Raw genomic sequence first — 25,024 nt, 5'->3', positions numbered from 1 at the left:
AGGGAGACAAGGAGCCCTAGAGAGGCCTCCTCCCCGACGTTCAACAGCTCTGGCTACTGGGCAGAGCCAGCCTCACGTCCTAACCCTCAAGTTATAACTACTCCCTGGAAACCAAACCAAGCAGGGCTATCGAAAGTCAGGGACAACCTTCTGGGGAGGACAGCAGTGAGGAAGAAACCAAGGTGCCCACTGTCAACAGGAAATTAATTTTATTTTTAAATCCAAGGGGCCAGAACAAATCAGACACCTACCCTTGGAGGACAAACTCAGGTGGCCAAGGTTGGGGGAGGGGATGACAGCAAGGGGGTGGGCAGGAACGCGTCCAAACACAGCTGGTGGAGAGAACCTCTTCACTCCGGCGCAGCCTCCATCAAATACCCATTCTCCGGAGCCAGGTAGCCATCGCCGCCCTCAGACTCCATGTACATGTCTCGGCTGTCGTTGCCCAGACCCTCCAGCCCGTTGTCCTGGCCGCCGCCCCCACCTCGGGCCTCATCCCTGCCCCGCTCACTGCCCCGCTCCCCCCGTTTGTGCTCGCGGTCACGGTCGCGGTCACGATCCCGGTCCCGGCGCCGCTCGCGCTCACTCCGGTGGCTCCGCCGTCGCTCCCGGTCACGATCCCGGCCCTTTTCCTCTGGACCGTCAGGGCCGTCAGGCCCGAGCTCCCCTGGAGGCCCATCATCAGGGGGCGCATCACCCGCCTCGGAGGGCTCCGCCATGTCGCCACCGCCCCCACGCAGCTCCTCCTTGCGCTCCCGCTCCCGCCGGGCACGCTCCCGGCTCCGGCTGCTTCGCCGCTTCCGGTCCCGGTCCTTGTCCTTGCTCCGCTCCCTGGAGCGCCTCCGCTCCTCCTTGTCGCGACTCCGTGAGCGCCTCCGCCGGTCCCGAGAGCGGGAGCGTCGCCGTTCTCGCTCCTTGTCTCGCTCCCGGCTCCGCTCTCTGCGCTCCCGCTCACGGTCCCGGTCCCGGTCCCTATGCGGAAGCGGGGAGGGGCCGGGCCTGGATGAGGTGGGCAGACCTGTGTGGCCGGGCTCCCCCCGTGACCGCCCCCGACCCCAGGACCCCGGTCGCCCAATCTTACCTCTCATCATAGCGGGAGGTGTCATCGCGGCCTGAATGCCGGATGTTCACATCAGCCCCTCCTCTTCTGGTACCACCGAGGCCGCCTCCTGGGCAGGGCAGACAGACAAGAGGGTCAGTATGGGCAGGGGCAGGGCCCGGAGGAGCAGAAATCAGCCGGCTCCAAGAGCAGAAAGGCAGCCCCTGGCTTAGTGTTCACAGGGCCGGGTCCCCTTCTGCAGTTCATCCCGTGCACTCCCATCACAAGACAGCCACATCTTCCTTAAGTAACTCACACAAGGCATTCGCTAGGAAACAGCCGTTACTGGAACCCACATTTGACCCCAAAGCGCATCATATTAACCACAGCGCACTTCACAGCCTCCTCAAATCCCTCCCTTCCAATCATCCTCATCCTCACACAAGCCCGAAGCTAAAGCTCTTTCCACCCAAAAATGTGATCGGCTTAGAAGCCTCTGGTGGTGTCCCCCAGCCTGAGGTCCAAACTCCTCGTCAACCGGTGGTAGAAGCAGCGAGTGGGCCCCGCTAGTGTGTGAGCCGCAGCCCCTGGCTGCGCGTCCCAGGCCTTTCCCAGAGTCTGCGCATTCTCCTTGCCCTGGACTGGTCTCCCCTTCCTTCTCTGGCGAACTCCCACTCACCCTTAAGGCTAGCCCGAACATCCCTTCCTCCAGAAGCCTCTCCTCACAGTCCTATGTACTCACAGTTGCAGAAATGCTTTCCCCGGAGTTTCAGGTTTGCTACCTGTCTGAGTCGACCCCTACCTGCCTCTCCCACCAGACTGCAAGACACCGGGACCGTGGGCGCACTCGGCTCTTGCTCACGGTACCAGCAGTTGGCGCTGCAGCTGGTATAGAAAGGCGGATGTGTGTGTGTCAAGTGAATAGATGAACAGCCCCAAGGAACCTCATGGTTATGATGGGGAAACAATCTCAGATCAAGTCACTGGCCCACAGTGACTCAGCAAGGAAGGTGCAGAACTGGGCTGTCACTGCCGTCTGCTGCAGAACCTGCCTTCCCAAGCGCTCCTCTATCCCACACTGCCTGGAAAAGCTTCCATGAGGCAGGGCTGAGTTCTGTATAGAAAAGAGGCTGCAGGGAGACATTCTTATAGGAAGCTGGCAGCAGACCAGGCACCTGCCATGTCACAGGCACAGAGCAGCTAGACTAGCCTTTACTATTTTCAAGTCATGACCCAGCAATGAGTCACATCATCAATCTGATGGGTTGCAACCAACATCTTAAAAAACAAAACAGCAGAATATAAAATACAACTATATACTTACTACATAGAAAAAACTGTTTCCTCAAACTTTAGGTTACAGTATTTCTGCGGGTGCACCGAGTCAAGCTGTTACTGGCTAACACCAACAAAAAGTTTGAATGGCAATTGAACTAGAAGATTCTGAGATTCTGGAAAGGTTGAGATTCCAGAATTCTCCTGCCCCAACAGGAAACAGCAGAGCTGTAAGAACCCACTCCACCCCGGAGAGACCAGAGTAGGGTAAGAACATGCCTGGTAAACTCAGAGGCTCAGCAGCTTAGAGTGTGGTCTCCCTAGCACAGGCGACTCCAGAGCGAGGACACAGGGCTGGGAGGCAGGACAGGAGTCCCAAGTGGCTACTACTGCCTGGGTGTCTGCCCAGGGATCATCATCTTCTCTGACAACTGTCACTCAGCTTTGCAGGATTCAGTCGTCAATAAGCATGCCTGAGTAGCAGGACCCCAGGCCCAACATTGAGTCAATCAGATGTGCCCACCTTGAAACAAGAGACCCGTCCAGGACTGAGTGTAAAGCCGGGGCCTGTGGCATGCTGCGCTGGGCCAGTGCAAAGAGGCATGGGACAGACCCAGCTGCATGGAGGCTAAGGAGGCAGAAGCAAGCTGTGGGCCGTCACACATCACAGGTGAGTCGTCCCAGCTTTTTTTTTTTTCTCTGAGACAAAGTCTTGCTCTATCACCCAGGTTGGATGGAATGCAGTGACTTGATCTCGGCTCACTGCAACCTCCGCCTCCTGGGTAGATGAGATTACAGGTGCCCGCCACCACGGCCACCTAATTTTTGTATTTTTAGTAGAGACGGGGTTTCAACATCTTGGCCAGGTTGGTCTTGAACTCCTGACCTCGTGATCCACCCGCCTGGGCCTCCCAAAGTGCTGGGATTACAGGTGTGAACCACCGTGCCTGGCCTGGCTGCCCCAGCTCTTAACAGCTTCAGCTACCAGGTCCTCTTAGATCCATGGGCATCACATACCTCTGAACTCCAAAGGATGCCCATAATTCTGTATCAACAGAATTATGTTTCTTTTTTTATGTTTTTATGTTTCAGGAAGCTCAAGTTTATTTCTGATACCTGCAGCCAAACTGACCTTGCCTGAGACAGCAAACGACAATGAGGAGACTGAATGCAGGAGGCTCAGAGGGCAGAGGCTGCCTCTGTGTTGCTCTTGACTAGAAGCCTGGCACAGGGCTGGTGATCAAATAGGTACTTGCTGAATCAGTAAAAGAGCGAACAAGAGCAAGAACAAGCAGCAGAAGCAGATGAGCAAGTGACATTTACAACCCCACCATGCGTCACTGCCAAGCTGGGCACCCAGTACACTGAGCTCAGCAAACTCAGGTTATTTCCACTAAGAGGAGGACAATGAGGCAGGTAGAGGGGGCTCCCAGCAAGCAAGTGGGGACGCCAGCATGTGGGCTCAGGCCTCTCCAGGTTGGTGCCCCTGCTCCTCACAGTAACCCAGAACGAGGAGACAGGCGGCTGTCAGAAATGTGATGGCCACGAAACAGAGAAGCTGGAGATGAGGACGTGATGGGAGACGTGAGCCGGCAGGAGACAGAGAAGCAGAAAGCAGCAAAGAAGGGAGAACAAGGCCACCAGGTCCAGGGTCCCCGAGAGCCCGTTGAGGGCGGGACGTGCTCACCTAGCCGCCGGGGCCTCCAGCCCTTCACAGTTCGGCCCCTCTCCACGTCCACAAGGACCCTCCTGCCATCAATCTTCTTGCCGTCTGCGTGTTTGTAAGCGGCTGTAACAGATGTGGGGAGGGGGAGGGGAGGAGTCCCCAGAGGGTCCTCTAGTCAGGACAGGCCCGGGTCTACAGAATCCCCGCCCCGTGTCCCCATCATCACCCACACGCACACGCCCAACAGACAGCCAGGCAACTGACAGCCAGACCAACCCTCTCCCAAACCGGCGAAGGGCCTGCTCCATCTCAGCCTCTGCTTCCTCTCGGCGCCCCAACCACTCCTGGTCGAGGGAGATGTTCACCCTCACCCACCACCCCCTGGGCTCCCCCGTCCTTCCTCTCCCACATGATGGAACAGCCCCCTCCCGCCAGGGCGGCCAAAATCGCTGCAAAGAAACTGAAGGTTAACTCCACGCTGGACTCTGCTGTGGGGGAGGGGGCTCCTCCACAACCCCAAGCATGCACCCTGAGACACCAAGCCAGGGCAGGAGGCCCAGCTGGGACGCTCCGCACCCCAGACCACACCGGTTTTTCTGTTTTTGTTTTTTTTTGGAGGGGGGTGAGTGTGGGGGGAACAGACATCAGAACAGAAAATGAACCAGAAGGGGGTGGGAGAAATCTTCAGGAAATGGCAGGGAGCAGAGAGGCGGGTTATACACTCCCAGGGGGCCTGGTAGGGCCCCTGCAGCAGGGGAGAGGGGCAGTGGAGGAAGCATGGGGAGCCGTGCGGTGCTACTGAAAATCCCTGCCTTACCTGAGATGACTGACTCTGCCTCCCCCCCAGCCCCGCCCCATCTCGCCCTCCACACCCCCGGCTCAACACATGCTGGGAGCGCACCCCAGCCTGAGCCTGCCAGGAAAGGGGAGTCGTGGAGGGGAGATGGGGGAGAGGCTCACTGCTGCTCTCGGGTAGTGCACAGCAGAAGGCAAGCCTGAGGCCCTGGCCTGTGATCACGTGGGGCTATCGGGAAGGCCAAAAAGTCCCTGTTCCCCCACCCAGCCCTGGCCTAGGGGGCTGTCCTCAACCAACCGTAATACCCTGCCCCGCCCCAGCCCGCTCCCCCCCAAATAACAACCAGAGGAAGAGAAAAAGGTGCCATTTACCGATGCCGGCCTTGCGGGTGTCCAAACCGAGCGGGATGGGGGGGGCTCGGCAACTCCTGGGGGCCTGGCGAGGAGGCGGGCTTCCCGGGGGGGGACACGGGACCGCTTACCTGGAGCCCCCAAGCTTACCTGAGCACGCGCACAGACCCCACACCCACCACCATGGGGTCAGCTAAAGCTACAGGGAGGGGAAGTTGGGGGTTCTAGGGAGCCAGGAGAGGGAGAGGAACCACATCTCCTGTACCACCTGGAGACAGGCAGAGGATGTGGTGGACCCCAAAGAAATCTCAAGGAGGCCTTAGAGTCGGGGAGACGAGGATTATCATCCAAGCTGGGCTCTGGAAAGCCCTGGACTATCTCGTGTGAATTTACAAAGAAGGCTGGGGAGGCCTCAAAAACCTGTCCAACCTCACCAGTCCCCAAGTCACACTGAACTAGGCACATAGCCCACCCCCCGCGACTTCTCCACCTCCAACTCCATGCTCCCTCCCACCAGCTGCGTCTGCAGAGGCTGGCACACAGGGGTCCAGGAGACGGTGCTGCCCGTGCTCTGAGGAGGGGCCACTTGGCCCCTGAACCCACAGGAGGGGAGTGGGGAAAGGCATTTAAGGACCAGGATCAAAGTCAAGCGAAGGAACCCCGCTCGGGTTCAGAGTCCCAAACCCCAAAAGAGGCCCATCCCGGGAGGAACAGCAAAGAAAACATGTGATTGTGTTCGTCTAGGCCTCTCTCTCTCTTTCCCTCTCTCAAGTCTCTAGACAGTGGAAGGTTCTTTAGTAAAAACCTACTGACACCTTCAGCTGCTGGCAGCCTACCCCTTGGTCCCTCCCACACCCCAAGCCCCAATTCCATGCACTTTGGGGAGCTCCTGACCACCTCTGGAGAGCGGCTGGACACCACAGCCAGCCCCCTCAGGAGGCCTCAACCACAGTAAGGAAGACAGGAAGGGCGCAGAGCACCCCAAAACTAGCAGCCAAAAAGACTCTCCAGGGCCAGCACAGTAGCAGCCCCACAGAAAGCACGGGGGCAGGGAGGGAAGGCTGAAGGGTTCCAGTGGAGCCCTGGCCTGGTGCCCTGCCCTCGGTGTTCCCGCCACCTCGCCACTGACATCGCGAAGCCGGGTCATCAGAGGCTGGGTGGAACCCAAGCGGAGAGGCCACCGCCTTTCCTACCGGGTTCATCCTTCCCCTCCTGGGATCAGCAAGATTCTCGGAGAGCATACGGATCGGGGCAGGAGGGACAAAGGGCACCCAAACAAGGAAAGGGCCATGGGTGCGGGGAGGCTGCGGGGGCGACTGGGGCGGGAGGAGGGGCGCCTCGCTGCTCCTGAGCTGCCTGGCTAAGCTGGGCTGGTGTGCGGTGCTGAGTGATCTTACCCATGATACAAACCCTTATACCAACCATACACTGAGGTGTTGTAAGGGGAGCGTAAGCATCAGCTGCAAGCCAGCTGCGTGGTGGCTGCAGTGACAATAAGAACAATCAATTAATACGGCGGCCCCTGGACACGCCGCAGCCCTGCCCACCCTCCCCCACCCATCCCTGCCCATGTGGACGCCGCGGCAGCCTCAAAGGGGGCTTTGGAACTGTAGGGGCAGGCGCTCAACATGCCTATCACCCCACTGCCCACTGAGGAACAGGGTGGGGGGCCAGGGTTGGGGAGGCAGAGGGTCGGGTGGCCCAGCCCCAGTTCTACTGGGGGGGAAGAGAGGACAGGTTCAAAGGCCAGTCCTCATTGCAACCTGGCCACCCCCAACTTCAGTGGGGGGAATAATGGGGAGAGGCTCCCCCAAAATCCGACCCCTTCCCCCACCTCCAACTGGCCCCAGCCCCTCACCCAGTTCCCTCTTTGCCCCTGAGGTTCAACGTGTGACACTTACCTCCCCAGGTTCACACACACACACACGTTGTGGGGGATTTGGTTTTTTTTAAAAATCACGTATATAAAAAAAAAAAAGATACATCAGAAACAGAGGGAGGAGGAAGAGAGACACCGCTAATGTCAGGTGTGGCAGGGTGGGGGAGGGGACAGACTGGGAGGGGCTGGGGCAGCAGAGAAGTGAGAGCGGGTCAGAGGGCAAGGCTCGGCGGGAGGTACTCACAGTGCATGTCTCGCTCGTGTTCGTACTCAATGAAGGCATAGCCGCGGGGCTTTCCTGACCGCTTACTGTAGACCATGTGTATCTGTGGGGCGCATGGGGACAGGGGTGAGTCCCGCCACAGAGCGGCTCCACCCCACCAACCCCACAACAGCCTGCGCACCAGGCCCTGGGCCAGGTGAGGTCTCAGACCCTCTCTGTCCTTCAAGAGCCCTGAGTGACTTATGTTGTAATTGTAGGACCAGAGGGCACAGAGGCGGCTTCCTGGAGAAAATGACACTTAAGACCTAAAGAAAGAAGACAGATGAAGGAGGACAGTGAGGTGTCAGCCTGTCAGGTGGAAAAGCAGTAACTCCAGAGGTCCAATGGCCCGGTGGCAGGAGGGCAGGAGGTTGGGGATGCACTTCGGCAGAGCTGGCTCACGTACTGATGACAGAGAGCCCCAGGAGATGAGGCCACAAAGGTGAGCAGGCCCAGGGTCATCAAGCGCCCCAGTGCCAGGCCGAGAAGCATAGTCCCTGAGGAGCTGGGAAGGGTGTTGAGCAACGAAGGGCCAGTGTGGGTGGTCTATGTGGAGTCAGGAGGACACAAATGGACTTAGGGAAACAGGAGGGAGTTGTGAATGCCAATGGCACAGGGATTTTTTTTTTTTTGGAGGTGGAGTCTTGCTCTGTCACCCAGGCTGGAGTGCAATGGCACGATCTCAGCTCACTGCAACCTCCACCTCCGAGGTTCAACTGATTCTCCTGCCTCAGCCTCCCGAGTAGCTGGGATTACAGGCACGCGCCACCACACCTGGGTTATTTTTTGTATCTTTACTAAAGATACAACATGGTTTCACCATGTTGGCCAGGCTGCTCTTGAAATCCTGACCTCATGATCCCCCTCCTCGGCCTCCCAAAGTGCTGGGACTACAGGCATGAGCCACTGCACCTGGCCAGGGACAGGGGAGTTCTTTTTTTTTTTTTTTTTTGAGTTGGAGTCTCGCTCTGTTGCCCAGGCTGGAGTGCAGTGGCCGGATCTCAGCTCACTGCAAGCTCCGCCTCCTGGATCTACGCCATTCTCCTGCCTCAGCCTCCCGAGTAGCTGGGACTACAGGCGCCCGCCACCTCGCCCGGCTAGTTTTTTTATTTTTTTTGGTAGAGACGGGGTTTCACCGTGTTAGCCAGGCTGGTCTCGATCTCCTGACCTCGTGATCCGCCCGTCTCGGCCTCCCAAAGTGCTGGGATTACAGGCTTGAGCCACCGCGCCCGGCCGGGACAGGGGAGTTCTAAGAGAAAAAGCAAGGACATGTGCACAGCCAGGAAGGCTTGAGAGAATGTGGCATGCTGAGGGATGGGTCCCATCCCGAGGATGGCAGCAAGAGAAGGGGGGTGGGGGGTGGGGGTGGGGTGGAGGTCCATGAGGCCACACAGCTTGGGGAAGAGTCCTGTAAGGTCAGATGGTCACAGCTGGACATGTCCTAACATGCTAGGGACGCCGACCGCTGAGGAGATGGGGTCAGCTCTGGATGTCAGAAAGACCCCTCGGGGACCATGTAAGGGAGAACAATGGACAAGGAAGGGCTGTTGAGACAGAGGTGGCCAGAATGAACCAAGGAAGATTTCTGGGAGGTGACAGCATTTGAGCTGGTCCCTCAAGGATGGCTAGTTCTCCATTCACATCACTACCAGTCGGCAACCAACCGCTATCATGGATGAACCTGGGACCCCACAGCCTCCAAAACACAACCGAGATTCCTGACTCGAATGGGATCAGAGGGACACGGGTGGGGCCAAGGTTGTCACTGGACTGCGCAGGGCAGAACAACGTGTGTGTGTGTATACACACATATATACAGGCATATACAGATATATGCAAACACACACACAGACACGAGACACCACAATTGGCTAATATTTTGTATTTTTGTAGAGACAGGGTTTCGCCATGTTGGCCAGGCTGGTCTTGACTCCTGACTACAGCTGATCTGCCTGTCTTGCCCTCCAATGTGTTGGGATTACAGGCGTGAGCTACCACGCCCGGCCTACAATACCCTTTTTTTTTTTTAGATGGAGTCTTACTCTGCCACCCAGGCTGGAGTACAGTGGCGCGATCTTGGCTGACTGCAACCTCCGCTTCCCGGGTTCAAGCAATTCTCCTGCCTCAACCTCCTGAGTAGCTGGGATTACAGATGCCCGCTATCACGCCCAGCTAATTTTTGTACTTTTTTAAGTAGAGACCAGGTTTCACCACGTTGGTCAGACTGGTCTCGAACTCCTGACCTCAGGTGATCTGCCCATCTCGGCCTCCCAAAGTGTTGGGATTACAGGCATGAGCCACCACGCCTGGCCCAACAATATTTTTTTTCCCTTTTTGTGGAGAACGGGGTCTCACTATATTGCCCAGGCAGGTCTGGAACTCCTAGGTTTAAGCTATCCTCCCGCCTCTGCCTCCTTAAAAGCTGAGATTACAGGTGTGAGCCACCGCACCCGGCCTGACATGTATAAGTATTTTAAAAAGATGTATCAAAAACAGAGTAGGGAGGAGGAGACATGGCTAACATCAGTTTTCGTGTAGGGTGGCCTCAAGCCCTCACTACTGCCCAGGGAAGGCATGCGTCTCCCATGTTAGATAAAGGAAATCAGGCACAGCACTTAAGTGACTTAAAAGAAAATTGGGCTGGGCGCGGTGGCTCAAGCCTGTAATCCCAGCACTTTGGGAGGCCGAGACGGGCGGATCACGAGGTCGGGAGATCGAGACCATCCTGGTTAACACGGTGAAACCCCGTCTCTACTAAAAAATACAAAAAACTAGCCGGGCGCGGTGGCTCACGCCTGTAATCCCAGCACTTTGGGAGGCCGAGGCGGGCGGATCACAAGGTCAGGAGATCGAGACCACGGTGAAACCCCGTCTCTACTAAAAATACAAAAAATTAGCCGGGCGCGGTTGTGGGCGCCTGTAGTCCCAGCTACTCGGGAGGCTGAGGCAGGAGAATGGCGTGAACCCGGGAGGCGGAGCTTGCAGTGAGCCGAGATCGCGCCACTGCACTCCAGCCTGGGCGACAGAGCGAGACTCCGTCTCAAAAAAAAAAAAAAAAAAAAATACAAAAAACTAGCTGGGCGAGGTGGCGGGCGCCTGTAGTCCCAGCTACTCGGGAGGCTGAGGCAGGAGAATGGTGTGAACCCGGGAGGCGGAGCTTGCAGTGAGCCGAGATCCGGCCACTGCACTCCAGCCTGGGTGACAGCGCGAGACTCCGTCTCAAAAAAAAATAAAATAAAATAAAAAATAAAAAATAAAAAATAAAAATAGAAAATTGGTAAAACAAAGCCTTTCTCTAAAACAAGACTCAGCATACATATTCTGCCAAGACGCAAAGAGTATATATTTCCAGCTTTGACGGCCACATACTCTTGCAACAACCCAACCCTGCCTTACAACCAGTAGCAGCCAAAGACAATGTGTAAACAGACAGACCTGCCTGGCTGCGCAGCAGGAAGACTTTATTACAAGCAGTGAGTCTGCGGTTTGCCAACCCCTGCTCTCAATCAACCACCAGCAGTCATTACTTCTCATTTTACTTCTGCTACCCAAGGTCTGCTGCATGGAAATACAGTCAGGATGCACAAACCCAGGCCCTGAAATGCTGTGAGCCATGCTCAGGGCTGGGACCTCTCTCCCTCCCTTTTAGGATACGGCCCCTCCTCCATGCACCCCCAATTCAAACACCCTGATCCCACTCCACTTACTCTTTTGATGGGTCCGTACACCTCAAACTCTCTCCGGAGCTTGGATTCTGTTGTGTCATAGTTCTACAAGGAGATGAGTATGACGTTAAATGGGAGAACAGAGCTGTCCCACAGCTCCTGGAACATTCCCCAGTACCTAGCCTATCTGCCCTTTGGGCCAGACCCAGGCTCTCAGCAGCGTGGGGTTCCAGGAGCTAGGAACTGGGGACTTACCACTCTCGCCACGAAGAGAGTCTTGAAGGCATCACCCTGAGCATTGGGATCATTGTGAGGGTCCCCTGTGCAGGAAGAAGGGAATTTTGTAAGTTGAAGGTGTCCATGGTCTCAGGTAGGAAAACAAATACGATGGGCAGAGGCCAAGAAGAAAACAGTGGCACTGAGAGAGGCCCCTAGCTGGAGGAACATGGGTGGTGACCTGGCAACCTCAGGCACGCCCCTCTCTGAACCTGTTTCTCTGAGGCACAGTGGGCTTTATCAGAGTGGCTGAGAGATAATCCAGGCTGCTGAGGGGAGGAGGTAAGGCTGACTTCAAGCTGACAGGATGTGGCAGGCCCAACTGCCATTTCAGACCTACATAAACCCTAAGGGCCCCATCGCTCCCAGATGCAAGGTGATCCAAACAGTAACAGCCCAACTGGGCCTCCCTGGAAATGCAGCTGATGCCCCCAGGACCCATCAAAAGAGTAAGTGGAGTGGGTCAGGGTGTTTGAACTGGGGGTACCTGAAGGAGGGATCCTATCCTGAAAGGGAGGGAAAGGTCCTTCCTGTAGGCAGGGCCACACTGCCACCCACTGGACACAGACTGCAACTACAGCCCACAGGAAAACCTGAGACCAAGCCACCCCAGGGCTGCGAATGAGAGCCAGAAGAGCAAAAGCTAAGTAAGCTCTGCTTTCCCGTCTGTGCCCTGTGTCTCTAAAAGGAACCCAGGAAGTGACGAGCATCAGATTAGATCCTCACTCCAGCCTCGCTGTGAGGCAAACTGTCCTACCTGGCGACTAAGGAATAACAATCTCCAAAGAAAAGAGCCAGGAATCTCCTGAGAAACCAATTCCATAGTGATCCTGCTGAGTGAGGCCTGGGAATAAGTCCTTTTCACCAAATATGGCGGCCCCAGCACATAACGACCCTGACTCCTGCCGGGGCCTTAAGGACACTCTGCTGGTTCTTCCATGGCATAGGGCTCCCCTCAGAAGCCCTGTCACATTCTGGGAGAGTATGAGAAAAGGAGTAACATTAACCCAGAGGTTGCAATTGTTTGAACTGCAGACGTGCGAAAAATCAGACCCTGGCGATGACCCTGAGCAGGATGTAAATAACTCCCACAAGCTTAGCATTCCAATAATGGAACACTAGGCATAAAATTTACTGAGCACATACTATGGCCCAGACACAGTGCTGGACACTGATATTTATTTATTACTGTTTTGCCAATGGAAGCAAAACAGAACTCGAGACACAGAAAAAGGGAGGTGTCAAAGTGGCAAAGGGCCAAGGCAGACTTCACCTCTCACCCCAGGCACTCGAACTACCAGGCTCCTTCCCCGAACCCCGAGTGCTACCTTTTCAGGAAGACGGTGTGGGTGTTGCCAGAAGCTAGAGAAATAAAGTATCAGATTTTTTTTTTGAGACAGAGTGTCACTCTTGGTGCTCAAACTGGAGTGCAGTGGTGCCATCTTGGCTCACTGCAACCTCCGCCTCCCGGGTTCAAGCGATTCTCCTGCTTCAGCCTCCCAAGTAGCTGGGACTACAGACACACACCACCACGCCCAGCTAGTCTTTTGTACTTTTAGTAGAGACGGGGTTTCACTATGTTGGCCAGGCTGGTCTCGAACTCCTGACCTCAGGTGATCTACCTGCCTCAGCCTCCCAAAGTGCTGCCATTACAGGCGTCAGCCACCATGCCTGGCCTAAGGGATGTTTTAGAAAGCAGAAGCTTGAGCCACAATTTAAGGGAATCGCTATCTGGGACGAATGGAAATATCTGAAAACAACTCCATCTCGGTGTTCTCCCCACCCACTCCTCAAAGTTGCTTGCCAGGCTGGGCTCGGTGGATCACACCTGTAATCCCAGCAATTTGGGAGGCTAAGGCAGACGGATCACCTGAGGTCAGGAGTTCGAGATCAGCCTGGTCAACATGGCAAAACCCCATCTCTACTAAAAATACAAAATTACCAGAGTGTGGAGGTGTGCGCCTGCAGTCCCAGCTACTCAGGAGGCTGAGGCAGGGGAATCACTTGAACCTGGGAGGCGGAGGTTGCAGTGAGCCAAGATCGTGCCACTGCACTCCAGCTGGGGCAATAAAGCGAGACTCTGCCTCAAAAAAAAAACAAAAAAGTTCCTTGCCATACCACATCCCTGAGCGTTGTAATTTTCTATGGCCAGGTCTCTCAATTTGCACTGGCTTTTTTTTTTTTTTTTTTTCCTGCACCAGCTAACTCTCATTCATTCAAAAGTAATTCTTTTTTTTTTTTGCCGATGTTTGTGCTTTTGTAAATAGGTAACTCTTTTTTTTTTTTTTAGACGGAGTCTCGCTCTGTCGCGTAGGCTGGAGTGCAGTGGCCAGATCTCAGCTCACTGCAAGCTCCGCCTCCCAGGTTTACGCCATTCTCCTGCCTCAGCCTCCTGAGTAGCTGGGACTACAGGCGCCTGCCACCTCGCCCAGCTAGTTTTTTTGTACCTTTTAGTAAAGACGGGGTTTCACCGTGTTCGCCAGGATGGTCTCGATCTCCTGACCTCATGATCCGCCCATCTCGGCCTCCCAAAGTGCTGGGATTACAGGCTTGAGCCACTGCACCCGGCCGTAAATAGGTAACTCTTAAGCATCTACTATGTGCCTGGAAATACTATAGTTGTTGGGGATTTGGCAGTAAACAAGACAAAAAAGGCTGGCCGGGCGCGGTGTCTCATGCTTGTAATCTCAGCACTTTGGGAGGCCAAGGCGGGCGGATCACGAGATCAGGAGATGGAGACCATCCTAGCGAATACTGTGAAACCCCATCTCTAATAAAAATACAAAAAAATTAGCCGGGCGTGGCGGCAGGCGCCTGTAGTCCCAGCTACTCGGGAGGCTGAGGCAGGAGAATGGCATGAACCCGGGGGGCGGAGCTTGCAGTGAGTGGAGATCGTGTCACTCCAGCCTGGGCAACAGAGCGAGACTCCATCTCAAAAAAAAAAAAAAGGGTGCTGGGCGCAGTGGCTCACAGCTGTAATCCCAGCATTTTGGGAGGCGGAGGCAGGCGGATCACTTGCAACCAGGAGTTCGAGACCAGCCGACCAACATAGCAAAACATCGTCTCTACTAAAAATACACAAAAAATTAGCTGGGCATGGTCCAGCTACTCAGGAGGCTAAGACAAGAGAATCGCTTGAACCAGGGAGGCGACGAAGGCTGTAGTAAGCTGAGATCACGCCACTGCAGTCCATCCCGGGCAACACAGTGAGACTGTCTCAAAAAAAAAAAAAAAAGACAAAAAAGGTGTCTACCCTCATGGGGTTCCTATGCTAATGGAAGAAGTAAATAAGGAGATCATATGATCACATCAGATGACCAGAGATAGAAACAGGTGATTTTATAAGGCAGGCTAGGAAAGGCCTCATAAGATGCTAATATTTAATGAGGAGCTGAAGGTTGTCACAGCAGCAAAGGAACACACCCAGCAACACCAGACAGCAGGCATTCTAACAGTTACTGCGGAACACTACAGTGGGACCAATGAATGCTGCAGGGTTGGGGGGTAGAGAAGGCCAAACAACAGCTGAGCTTCCTGAAGGACAGCCGTAAGGAAACCACCCCAGCGCACCGCCTGAGTTTCCTGGAGTGCTTGCTTACCTGGGGTGGGGGGGCCACAAATGTGCCTAAACGTAAAAGAAAATGCAGCAAAGCAATGGTACCCAAGTCCTGAAGACAGAGCACGAAAGCTCAAAAAAGGTAGTACAGACCCAAGGCCAGGCAGTGCCCCACCTGTGTATGCGTGCAGAGCCCTGCCAGCACCTCTCCCTTAGGAAATCATTGGTTAGGGGCTCATCTTAACCCAGAGCAGCCCAGAGCAGAGACTCAAAGGAACTGGGCCGTGGAGTCGGGAATTAGGCTTTGAGGTGCTCGAGGTCCCATCTCCGAACTCTCACTCTTTGTAAGCGTGCTTGCCTCAACAAGCCTCCATTTCTTTATCTTAGAAATGGGAGTAGCAACCCCCGCTGCACTTGGAAGCTGTGAGAAGTCAGTAACACGAAGTACAAGTGCTCAGCAAGGAGGCACGGTCCCCCTGACGGGAGCTGTTCATTGTGATAAGGCACAGCAAGCTTCTATAGTTACGAGTGAAGGCTCTGAAGGGCACAGAAACCCTACTGAACTTGATCCGTTCTTTTATTTCTTTTCTATTATGGAGAAGTTCAAGCACTTAATGGAAGTAGAGAACAGTACAATGAACTCTCATGAGCCCGCTTCCATTATCAACATGTGGCCTGACTTGTTTCATCCCTATCCTCCCACAGCCCACGGCGTTGTTTTTTATTTGTTTGTTTTTGTTTTTTGAGATGGAGTCTCGCTCTGTCACCCAGACTGGAGTGCAGTGGCATGACCTCAGCTCACCCCAACCTCTGCATCCCGAGTTCAAGTGATTCTCCTGCCTCAGCCTCCCAAGTAGTCGGGATTACAGGCCCCTGCCACCACACCTGGATAATTTTTATATTTTCACTTGAGACAGGATTTCACCATATTCACCACTTGAACTCCTGACCAGCCTGGATCACTCAAGTGATCTTCCCACCTCAGCCTCCCAGAGTGCTGTGATTACAGGCGTGAGCCACCGCGACCAGCTGAATTATTTTAAATGAAATTCAAGATAGCACACCACTTTGGTCTCTAATAAAGACTTTTAAACATCATAACCACAGTGCTACTATTACATCTTAAAGAGCTAATATTTACTAATTCCTTAACCTCATCTATGATCCAGTGTCCAAATTCCTCAATTGGAACTTGTTTGTTTGTTTGTTTTGAGATGGAGTTTTGCTCTTATTGCCCAGGCTGGAGTGCAGTGGCGCGATCTCGGCTCACTGCAACCTCCGCCTCCCGTGTTCAAGCAATTCTCGTGCCTCAGCCTCCCGAGTAGCTGGGATTACAGGAGCCCACAACAACGCCTGGCTAGTTTGGTTTTTTATATATATATATTTTTAGTAGAGACAAGGTTTCACCATGTTGGCCAGGCTGGTCTCAAACCCCTAACCTCAGGTGATCTGCCCGCCTCGGCCTCCCAAAGGTGCTGCGATTATAGGCGTGAGCCTCCGTGCCCAGCCTGGAACTTTTTTTTTTTTTTGAGACGCAGTCTTGCTCTGTCACCCAGGCTGGAGTGCAATGGCGTGATCTCGGCTCACTGCAACCTCCGCCTCCCAGGTTCAAGCGATTGTCCTGCCTCAGCCTCCTAGGTGGCTGGGATTACAGGTGCATGCCACCACATCCAGCTAATTTTTGTATTCTTGGTAGAGACAGGGTTTCACCATGTTGGCCAGGTTGGTCTTGAACTCCTGACCTCAGGTGACCCATCTGCCTTGCAGGATTACAGGCGTAAGCCACCATGCCCGGGCGGAACTGTTTTTAAAAAGCATTTCTGGCCGGGTGTGGTGGCTCACGCCTGTAATCCCAACACTTTGGGAGGCTGAGGCGGGCGGATCACCTGAGGTCAGGAGTTCAAAAACAGCCTGACCAACATGGAGAAACTCCATCTCTACTAAAAATACAAAATTAGCCAGGCATGGTGGCGCATGCCTATAATCCCAGCTACTCAGGAGGCAGGAGAATCGCTTCAAAGAACATTTTTGGCTGGGTATGGTGGCTCACACCTGTAATCCCAGCACTTTGGGAGGCCGAGGCAGGAGGATCACTTGAGCCCAGGAATTCAAGACCAGCCTGGGCACCATAGTGAGATCCCATCTCAATTTTAAAGTTTTTCTAGAAAAGGAAAAAAAAAAAAAGACCCACAGTGGATTTTGGTTGGTTAAGACATAGATAAACTAGGCTGGGTGCAATGGCTCACGCCTGTAATCTCAGCACCTTGGGAGGTTGAGGCAGGTGGATCACAAGGTCAGAAGTTCGAGACCAGCCTGGCCAATACAGTGAAACTCCATCTCTACTAAAATTACAAAAATTAGCCGGGCATGGTGGCGCACACCTATAGTCCCAGCTGCTCAGGAGGCTGAGGCAGGAGAATTGCTTGAACCCGGGAGGTGGAGGTTGCAGTGAGCCAAGATAGTACCATTGCACTCCAGCCCGGGTGAGAGAGTGTGACTCCGTCTCAAAAAAAAAAAAAAAAAAAAAAAATGGCAGGGAGGGCTAGGCACAGTGGCTCATGCCTGTAACCCCAGCACTGTGGGAGGCCTAGGCGGGCAGATCTCAAGGTCAAGAGATCTAGACGATCCTGGCCAACATGCTGAAACTCTGTCTCTACTAAAAATACAAAAATTAGTTGGGCGTGGTGACACACGCCTGTAGTTCCAGCTACTTGGGGGGCTGAGGCAGGAGAATCACTTGAATCCGGGAGGCGGAGGCTGCGGTGAGCCAAGATCGCGCCACTGCAGCCTGGCGACAGAGCGAGGCTCTCTCTCAAAAAAAAAAAAAAAAGACATAGGTAAACTAGTTATAGCAGACTGTGACTGTGCTGTCCAGGCAAGAGGTGACCTGGGTGGTGGTGATAGACACAAAAAGAAGAGTCAGGTTTGTGACACTTAGAAAGTAACACAAATAGGTCTTGGTGAGAGACTGAGCAAAGGGTTAGAAAAGGTGTTAGAAACAAACTGCATGGCAAAAAATGAGGTCATGACCAGCACACTTGAATGTCTACGTCCCAGAGAAAACACCCAAAGGAAACCAGGTTGGCGGCAAGGGAAAACCCCTGTGGTTTGGACACTGATTCTGAGATGCCTCTGAGGCATCTGAGGAAGGACATCAAGGCAGCGTTCTGACAGCCAGTGTCCAAAGAGTGCACCACCAGATGCCTCTGTCACACTTCTGTGTAAGCACCCTGAGGAAACCCTGCACTCCAGGATTTGGAGGAAAGGGATTCATTGAAGTTCACAGGTATAGGAGGAAAACCTGTCTTCTCACTAGAGTCACGTCATGTTCTGAGAAGTGCGTCATTTGATGGTGATATCGATATGCAAACATGAGACGGCACTTCCGCGAGCCTAGATGGTATACCTCACAACACTCCCAGGCTAGAGGGTGCGTCCCACTGCTCCGAGGCCAAGCATGTTACTACGCCAAATACTACAGCAACCCTAACACAATACTAAGTATTTGTGCATCTAAACGTATCTAAGCATAGAAAAGGTACAGTAAAAATATGGTATAATTTTTTTTTTTTTAGATGGATTTTCGGTCTTGTTGCCCAGGCTGGGTTGCAGAGAGCGGACGCGATCTCGGCTCACTGCAACCTCCGCCTTCCGGAGATTCTCCTGCCTCAGTCTCCCAAGTAGCTGGGATTACAGGAGCCCGCCACCACGCCCGGCTAATTTTTGTACTTTTAGTAGAGACAGGATTTCACCATGTTGGCCAGGCTGGTCTTGAACTCCCGACCTCATGATCCACCCGCCTTGGTCTCCCAAAGTGCTGGGATTACAGAAGTGAGCCACTGCACTCGGGAAAATATGGTATAATCTTATAGGATCACCATCACACCCACAGTCCCCTGCTGACTGAAACACTGTTATGCTGCGTGTGACTGTACAGTTTTCACCCTCACAATAAAGAGCCACTGGAGGTTGACATCTGACCCTCTTATGAGTTTGCTTAATGGCAACAATATATCTGTCTTGTACTCCAATTCCTCCTCTATGTGGAGGGGATGGAACAACCTCAGCCCAAGGGTTGAGGAGCTAACGTTAGAGCCAGGACAGATCCACTCGCCCACAACTCATCGCCTCAGCCTGTGACTCCCAGCTAGGTTGTGGGAGTCCCTTAACTGTCCTCCCCTGCAGGAGGAGCCCAAGGTACTGGGGTCTCCCTTCCTGCCAACTTTTACCCTATGTTCTGCTGCTGAAAAGCCTAAACCAAAAACAGTGCTTGCCAAGTGGCAGGGGCTAAATAAATGAACTAACAACCCTGCTCCCTGCAAAACAGGCTTTGGGTGACAGCAGGGTCCTGGGTATGACCTGGGAAGAACACAGAGGGTTTGGGGGAGGAGAGAGCCGAATGGTGGATGAGAGACTTACACATTTTAAGCTCTGTCTCCACTTCTTGCTGTCGCCGCTCAATCTTTTCCCGTCTCTGTCAAGAGAAAGGGAAAGTAGAGAAGTAAATGCAGATAGAAGTGTCCTAGTGTCAAGGACCATTTGGAAACAGTGGCAAAACAGGGGGTCAGGAAGCAACAATGACATACTTTCCTCTCCATGCGCTCCTCTCGGGTTTCTGCACGAGTTGGAGGCGGGGCATCTCGAGGGTCCTGGGAACAAGAAGAGAGGTGACAGGGTGGGAAGGACTAGGGGAAATGGCAAGGGTCACTCACCAAAGAAATAAGCAGGTCAACCCTCCCACCCCCACCCCCTACAAAAATAAACATCCACTCACACTTCCCCTGTCACAGTGCAGGGAGGGGAGTGGCACAGATCAAAGCATGGTCTGCAGCCACGCACAGTGGCTTTCCACTTGTAATCCCAGCACTTTGGGAGGACGACACAGGAAGAATGCTTGAGCCTAGGGGTTTCAGACTAGCCTGGGAAACAGTGAAACACCATCTCTACAAAAAATTTAAAAATTAGCCAGGTGTAATGGCACACACCTATAGTCCCAGCTACTAGGGAGGCTGAGGGGGGAAGAATCTTTTGGGCACCAGAGGTTAAGGCTGCCGTGAGCCATGATTGTGACACTGCACTCCAGCCTGGGTGACAGAATAAGACCCTGTCTCAAAAACTAAGCATGGTCCATGGACCAGTACTATCCAAACTGTTGCTGGACTGTGATAAGTACAGGTAAGTACAGAAACCATGAGTAAGTGTTCAGAAACTTCTACAGTAATTTCACAGTTTGATGTCCACTGACTGTAATATAAATTTGGTCTTTTATTCTGCAGGTCTTTTTTTTTTTTTTTTTGAGACGAAGTCGTGCTCTGCTGCCCAGACTGGAGTGCAATGGTGCGATCTGAGCTCACTGCAACCTCTGCTTCCCGGGTTCAAGCGATTCTAAACCCCACTTTCCCCTCTGTGTTTCTGTGTCTCTAAAAGGAACCCAGGAACCGACTAGAATCCTTCAAGCGGTTCTCCTGCCTAAGCCTCCTGAGTACCTCGGCTTACACGCACACGACAGCATGTTGGCTAGTTTTTGCATTTTTAGTAGAGATGGGGGTTTCACCATGTTGGCCTGGCTGGTCTCGAACCCCTGTCTGAGGTCTTTCTTTAAAAAGTAATTCTATCATATATACCAAAAGCAAACAGATTGGAAATAGTATCTATCCTTCACCAAAAACAGTTTAAAAAGCACTGGTACGGGTGACATCTAGCTTAAGAATACAGTGTTTAGAAAACACATTGCTTCTCACAGCTCCAAGTATCACTTGCATTGAACAAACTGCCAGAGGATGTGATGGGAATGAGTGATGACAAGGCCCTGCTGATGAGTGCCAGTGAAGAGGACCAGGCCTGAAACAACATGAGCTGACAGAACAGGGCTCCAAAGCCCACAACTGCACACCCTCTGAGGGCCAAGGCAGTTCTTCAAGGTCTCACCAACTACACATTAAATAGGAACTGGCTGGTGGGGTGCGGTGGCTCACGCCTGTAATCCCAACACTTTGGGAGGCCGAGGCAGGCAGATCACAAGGTTAGGAGTTTGAGACCATCCCGACCAACATGGTGAAACCCCCTTTACAAAAAATACAAAAATTAGCCAGGCATGGTAGCGCATGCCTGTAATCCCAGCTACCCAGGAGGCTGAGGCAGGAGAATCCCTGGAACCCCAGGAGGCAGAGGTTGCAGTGAGCCAAGATCGTGCCACTGCACTACAGCCTGGGCAACAGAGCGATACTCCGTCTCAAAAGAAAAAAAAAAAGTACCTGGCTACCAGGCATGGTGGCTCACACCTGTAATCCCAGCACTCTGGGAGGCCAAGGAGGGTGGATCACCTGAGGCTAGGAGTTCGAAACCAGCCTGGCCAAAATGGTGAAACCCCATCTCTACTAAAAATACAAAACTAGCCAGGCGTGGTGGCGCATCCCTGTACCCCCAGCTACTTGAGAGGCTGAGGCAGGAGAACTGCTTGAATCAGAGGTTGCAGTGAGCTAAAATCACGCCACTGCACTCTAGCCTGGGCAACAGAGCAAAACTGTCTCATAAATAAATAACTAGTGGCCGGGCGCGGTGGCTCACGCCTGTAATCCCAGCACTTTGGGAGGCCGAGGCGGGCGGATCACAAGGTCAGGAGATGGAGACCACGGTGAAACCCCGTCTCTACTAAAAATTACAAAAAATTAGCCGGGCGCGGTTGTGGGCGCCTGTAGTCCCAGCTACTCGGGAGGCTGAGGCAGGAGAATGGCGTGAACCCGGGAGGCGGAGCTTGCAGTGAGCCGAGATCGCGCCACTGCACTCCAGCCTGGGCTGGGCGACAGAGCAAGACTCCGTCTCAAAAAAAAAAAAAAAAAAAAAAAAAAAAAATTAAAAAAAAAATAAATAACTAGTAACTGAGACCAGGCACGGTGGCTCACGCCTGTAATCCCAGCACTTTGGGAGGCCAAGGTGGGCGGATCACGAAGTCAGGAGATCCAGACCATCCTGGCTAACACGGTGAAACCCCGTTTCTACTAAAAATACAAAAAATTAGCCGGGCGTGGTGGCAGGCACCTGTAGTCCCAGCTACTCCGGAGGCTGAGGCAGGAGAATGGCGTGAACCCAGGAGGCGGAGCTTGCAGTGAGCTGAGATCGCACCACTGCACTCTAGCCTGGGCGACAGAGCAAGACTCCCTCTCAAATAAATAAATAAATAAATAGAAACTGGCACATGACCTGCATCATCAAAGGGCACCTACCACCGCCTGTGCCCATTAAGTTAATTTAACTGGCCAGTAACACTTCTCAAATGCGGGTTCACCAAGGGTGGCAAATCCCACTGAAGATACACCTTTCTGTTATCTATGAACTTCTGCTGTGCAACTCCCTCGCCTCCAGCTGCCCTTCCCTACGCAATGCCAGAATGTTCTTGTAACTTCTGGCTATGTGCCAGTTTTTCTCAGGTGTGCTCTGATGCACCTAGGAGAAGACCTTTGTCATCCCATTTCACAAATAAAAACACAGAGGTCCAGGAGCCTAAGTCATTCATTCCTATTTACCCCGAAGGTGCAGAGCTAAGATCCCCATCTGCAGTTTTAAGTCCTCCAATACTCAATACTGGGTGCTAAGTCTTTATGAACATCATCTTATTAACAATAAAAACAGTAAACAAAGTAACAAAGGCTGACACGTGCTGACTGGTTGGTGCCAAGCCCCTGATATACACTTTGCCATTTAATTCTCCAGCATTATGAGGGTGCTACCACTATCCCCTTGCTAAAGATAAAGAAACCAATGCATGAAGAGGATACAACATTTGCCCAAAGTCAGAGCTGATAAATGGTGCGGGTTAAGTGCCAATCTTCAACCACTACTCACTGAATTTTCACAAAAATTCTACAAAAGGGGTACTATCAAACCCTACTTTTTTTTTGAGACAGTCTTCTTCTGTTGCCCAGGCTGGAGTGCAGTGGCACGATCTCAGCTCATTGCAACCTCCACCTCCTGGGTTCAAGTGATTCTCGTGCCTCAGCCTCCCAAGGAGCTGGAATTACAGGCATCATCATGCCCGGCTAATTTTTGTTATTTTTAGTAGAGACGGGGTTTCACCATGTTGGTCAGGCTGGTCTTGAACTCTTCACCTCAGGTGATCCACCTGCCTCAGCCTCCCAAAGTACTGGGATTACACGCGTGAGCCACCGCACTGGGCCACAACCCCACTTTAAAAAAAATTTTTTTTTTTTTGAGAGACAAAGTCCTGCTCTGTCACCCAGGCCGGAGTATAGCGGCACAATCACAGAGCACTTCAGTCCCCAACTCCTGGGCTCAAGCAATCCTCCCATCTCAGCCTCCTGAGTAGCTAGAACTACTGCTGCACTCGACCACACCCGGCACCCGGCTGCAACCCCATTTAAAACAGCGAAACTGAGGATCACAAAGATTAAGCCCCTCGCTTAAATCACACAGCTAGCAAAATAGTCAGAGGCTGGACTCGCAAATCCAACCCCTTGCTCCCCAGAACCCAAACCATTCCTGGCCTGCTCAGTGAACTCACCTCAAACTCTCGAATGTACGGCGCAATGCCACAGTAAGGTTGATTGTGGTGTTTTTCATGTGGCAGTTTCTCCAGGGGTGGCAGGTATGGGATAGGGTCACGGGGGGCAAAGAGGGCCAGAAGGTTGGGCGGCAGGAACTGGGTCATCTTGCCAAGTCTGAGAGCAGAAGCAGGACAGCCTTAGGTTAGATCGGGTCTGCAGAGAAAGCCCCTATTACTCCTTGACTCTCAAAGTAAGAAAGAAAGGAGAAAAGTCTCGGAATTAAAACAGGCTTTGTAACGGCAGAGAACGGTCCTGTGTTACGGAGAAAAGGGTAAAAGTCTTGTTGGAGGTGGAGGTGAAAGGCCGGTAAAAGACACAAAAATAAAGGCTGAAAAAGGGTTCCTGAGTAGTGAAGTCTCAGAGTCCTGAGACACGAGCTGTGGGGCGGAGAGGTTGCCTGGGAATTTCTGGGGGAATCAAAGACCCGAGGAGGGAGGCCCAGGGCAGTTGTGGCTGCTCGTCCCGTACCGTGGACAGCAAATTACTAGACGCAGTTTGCAAGGGCCTGGGGGTCGGAAGTCTCCGAGCAAAGAAAGAGAAACATAAGGAGCGAAGCCCCAAAACCAAGCGATTGTGGGTAACAGATCTGGGCCCCGCAAAGGCGAAAGGAATTATGGGTAAGGGTCCAGGACAACATAGAAAAACGAAAAAGAAAAAAGGCTACACACCGCAAGGGCCTGTGGGTAGGGAACCGCGAGGGCGATGTGGGGACCGGGCGTGGGTGCCCAGAGAACTCGGGGTCCGGGAAAGGGATGCAAAAGTGACCTGTGGCGAGGACGCGGGAAGGGGGCCTGGCCGCGGGGAAGAGGCCCGGGCCCACCGCTGGGGCTTCTGGGTAGCGGCCCCGCTCCCCGTCGGGCCACTCAGTCACACTCACTCGCCGCGCAGCGCCCTCCTAGCTCTGGTGTCTGTCCGGAGGCTCGCGGCGGCTGCGGCGGCCCCTCAGCAACAACAGCTCCTGCTTGGGCTTCCACTCTGGGGGCGTCCGCGTCCGTCTGATTCCGTCGCCCGCGCAGCGAGCGCACCAGGCCGCTGCTCAGGAACCCGCGCGGCCTCGGCTAGCGACTGGAGCAGGGGGTGGGTCCCGGCCGCAAATCCCTCCGCCGTCTGCACTGCGCACGCGCCGCGCGAGGCCAAGCTCAACCCACACGCTAGGACCCGGCGCCGCCGCGGCAACAGCGCACGCGCGAGGTCACCACCCCGCCTTCGGGCACCTTGAGTATTTCAACCGCCGGGAGCTGGCGTCTGCACTGCGCGCGCGCGCTTAGCCCCAAGCCGCCCCTCCACCTCTCGCTTTCCGCTCCAAACCGCCTATGTCCGCGAGGCTCTCCCTGATGCTCCGCCCCTTTCCAATCACACTTCCCGGATCTTGCGCGCATGCGTTCTGCGTAGTGAACTATAATGTACCTCTCCGCCGACTAGCAAAGAGTCCCTAAGTGAATGGCCTGATTGCGTTGATGTTTAATCTAGTCAATCGATAACTGTTCATCGAGCATCTCGTGTGTGCTAGGCACTGTCTGGGCTTTGGGGCTACAGCACGTGATTAAAGCAAAGTCTTCTCCTGCTAGGGCTTACACTGTACTGGGAGAGACAATAAAAGCATTTAACTGAGTAAAGATAATTTGAGGCCGGGCGCGGTGGATCACGCATGTAATCCCAGAACTTTGGGAAGCTGAGGCGGTCGGATCACCTGAGGTCA

At 53.6% G+C, this 25,024-nt stretch overlaps 1 protein-coding gene across 6 annotated transcripts; it reads right to left on the bottom strand.

Moving 5' to 3' along the window:
- Positions 1-192: 192 nt before the first annotated feature.
- Positions 193-24,392, bottom strand: SNRNP70 (small nuclear ribonucleoprotein U1 subunit 70). Of its 6 annotated transcripts, none has more exons than XM_045380233.3 (10): positions 23,994-24,392; positions 23,283-23,439; positions 19,351-19,413; positions 19,184-19,238; positions 11,188-11,252; positions 10,975-11,037; positions 7,250-7,331; positions 4,002-4,103; positions 1,082-1,169; positions 193-999 (listed from the first exon to the last, which is right to left on the bottom strand). In XM_045380233.3, exons 2-10 carry the CDS (start codon positions 23,427-23,429, stop codon positions 351-353), a joined length of 1,314 nt encoding a protein of 437 aa, XP_045236168.1. In that variant the 5' UTR covers positions 23,430-23,439; positions 23,994-24,392; the 3' UTR covers positions 193-350. The 6 variants fall into 6 exon arrangements, with proteins under 6 accessions (XP_045236168.1, XP_073880245.1, XP_065390824.1 ...); XM_074024144.1 differs by having other exon boundaries at positions 193-972; XM_065534752.1 differs by having other exon boundaries at positions 24,199-24,392.
- Positions 24,393-25,024: the final 632 nt, after the last annotated feature.

Source organism: Macaca fascicularis, chromosome 19 (genome assembly GCF_037993035.2).
Source record: "Macaca fascicularis isolate 582-1 chromosome 19, T2T-MFA8v1.1".
In the NCBI taxonomy this organism is placed as follows: Eukaryota; Metazoa; Chordata; class Mammalia; order Primates; family Cercopithecidae; genus Macaca; species Macaca fascicularis.
The sequence above is the reverse complement of the archived record's forward strand: the minus strand, read 5'-3'. Positions and strand labels throughout refer to the sequence as shown.

What these genes read in the sequence shown, in the direction of transcription:
- SNRNP70 (XM_045380233.3), bottom strand. Translation starts at nt 23,429, where the DNA reads ATGACCCAGTTCCTGCCGCCCAACCTTCTGGCCCTCTTTGCCCCCCGT. An exon ending in CGTACATTCGAGAGTTTGAG is followed by an intron (nt 19,414 to 23,282) that starts GTGAGTTCACTG and finishes TCTTGTTCCCAG; the next exon opens with GACCCTCGAGATGCCCCGCC. An exon ending in CTGGAGGCCCCGGCGGCTAG is followed by an intron (nt 1,170 to 4,001) that starts GTGAGCACGTCC and finishes TGCCCTGCCCAG; the next exon opens with GAGGCGGCCTCGGTGGTACC.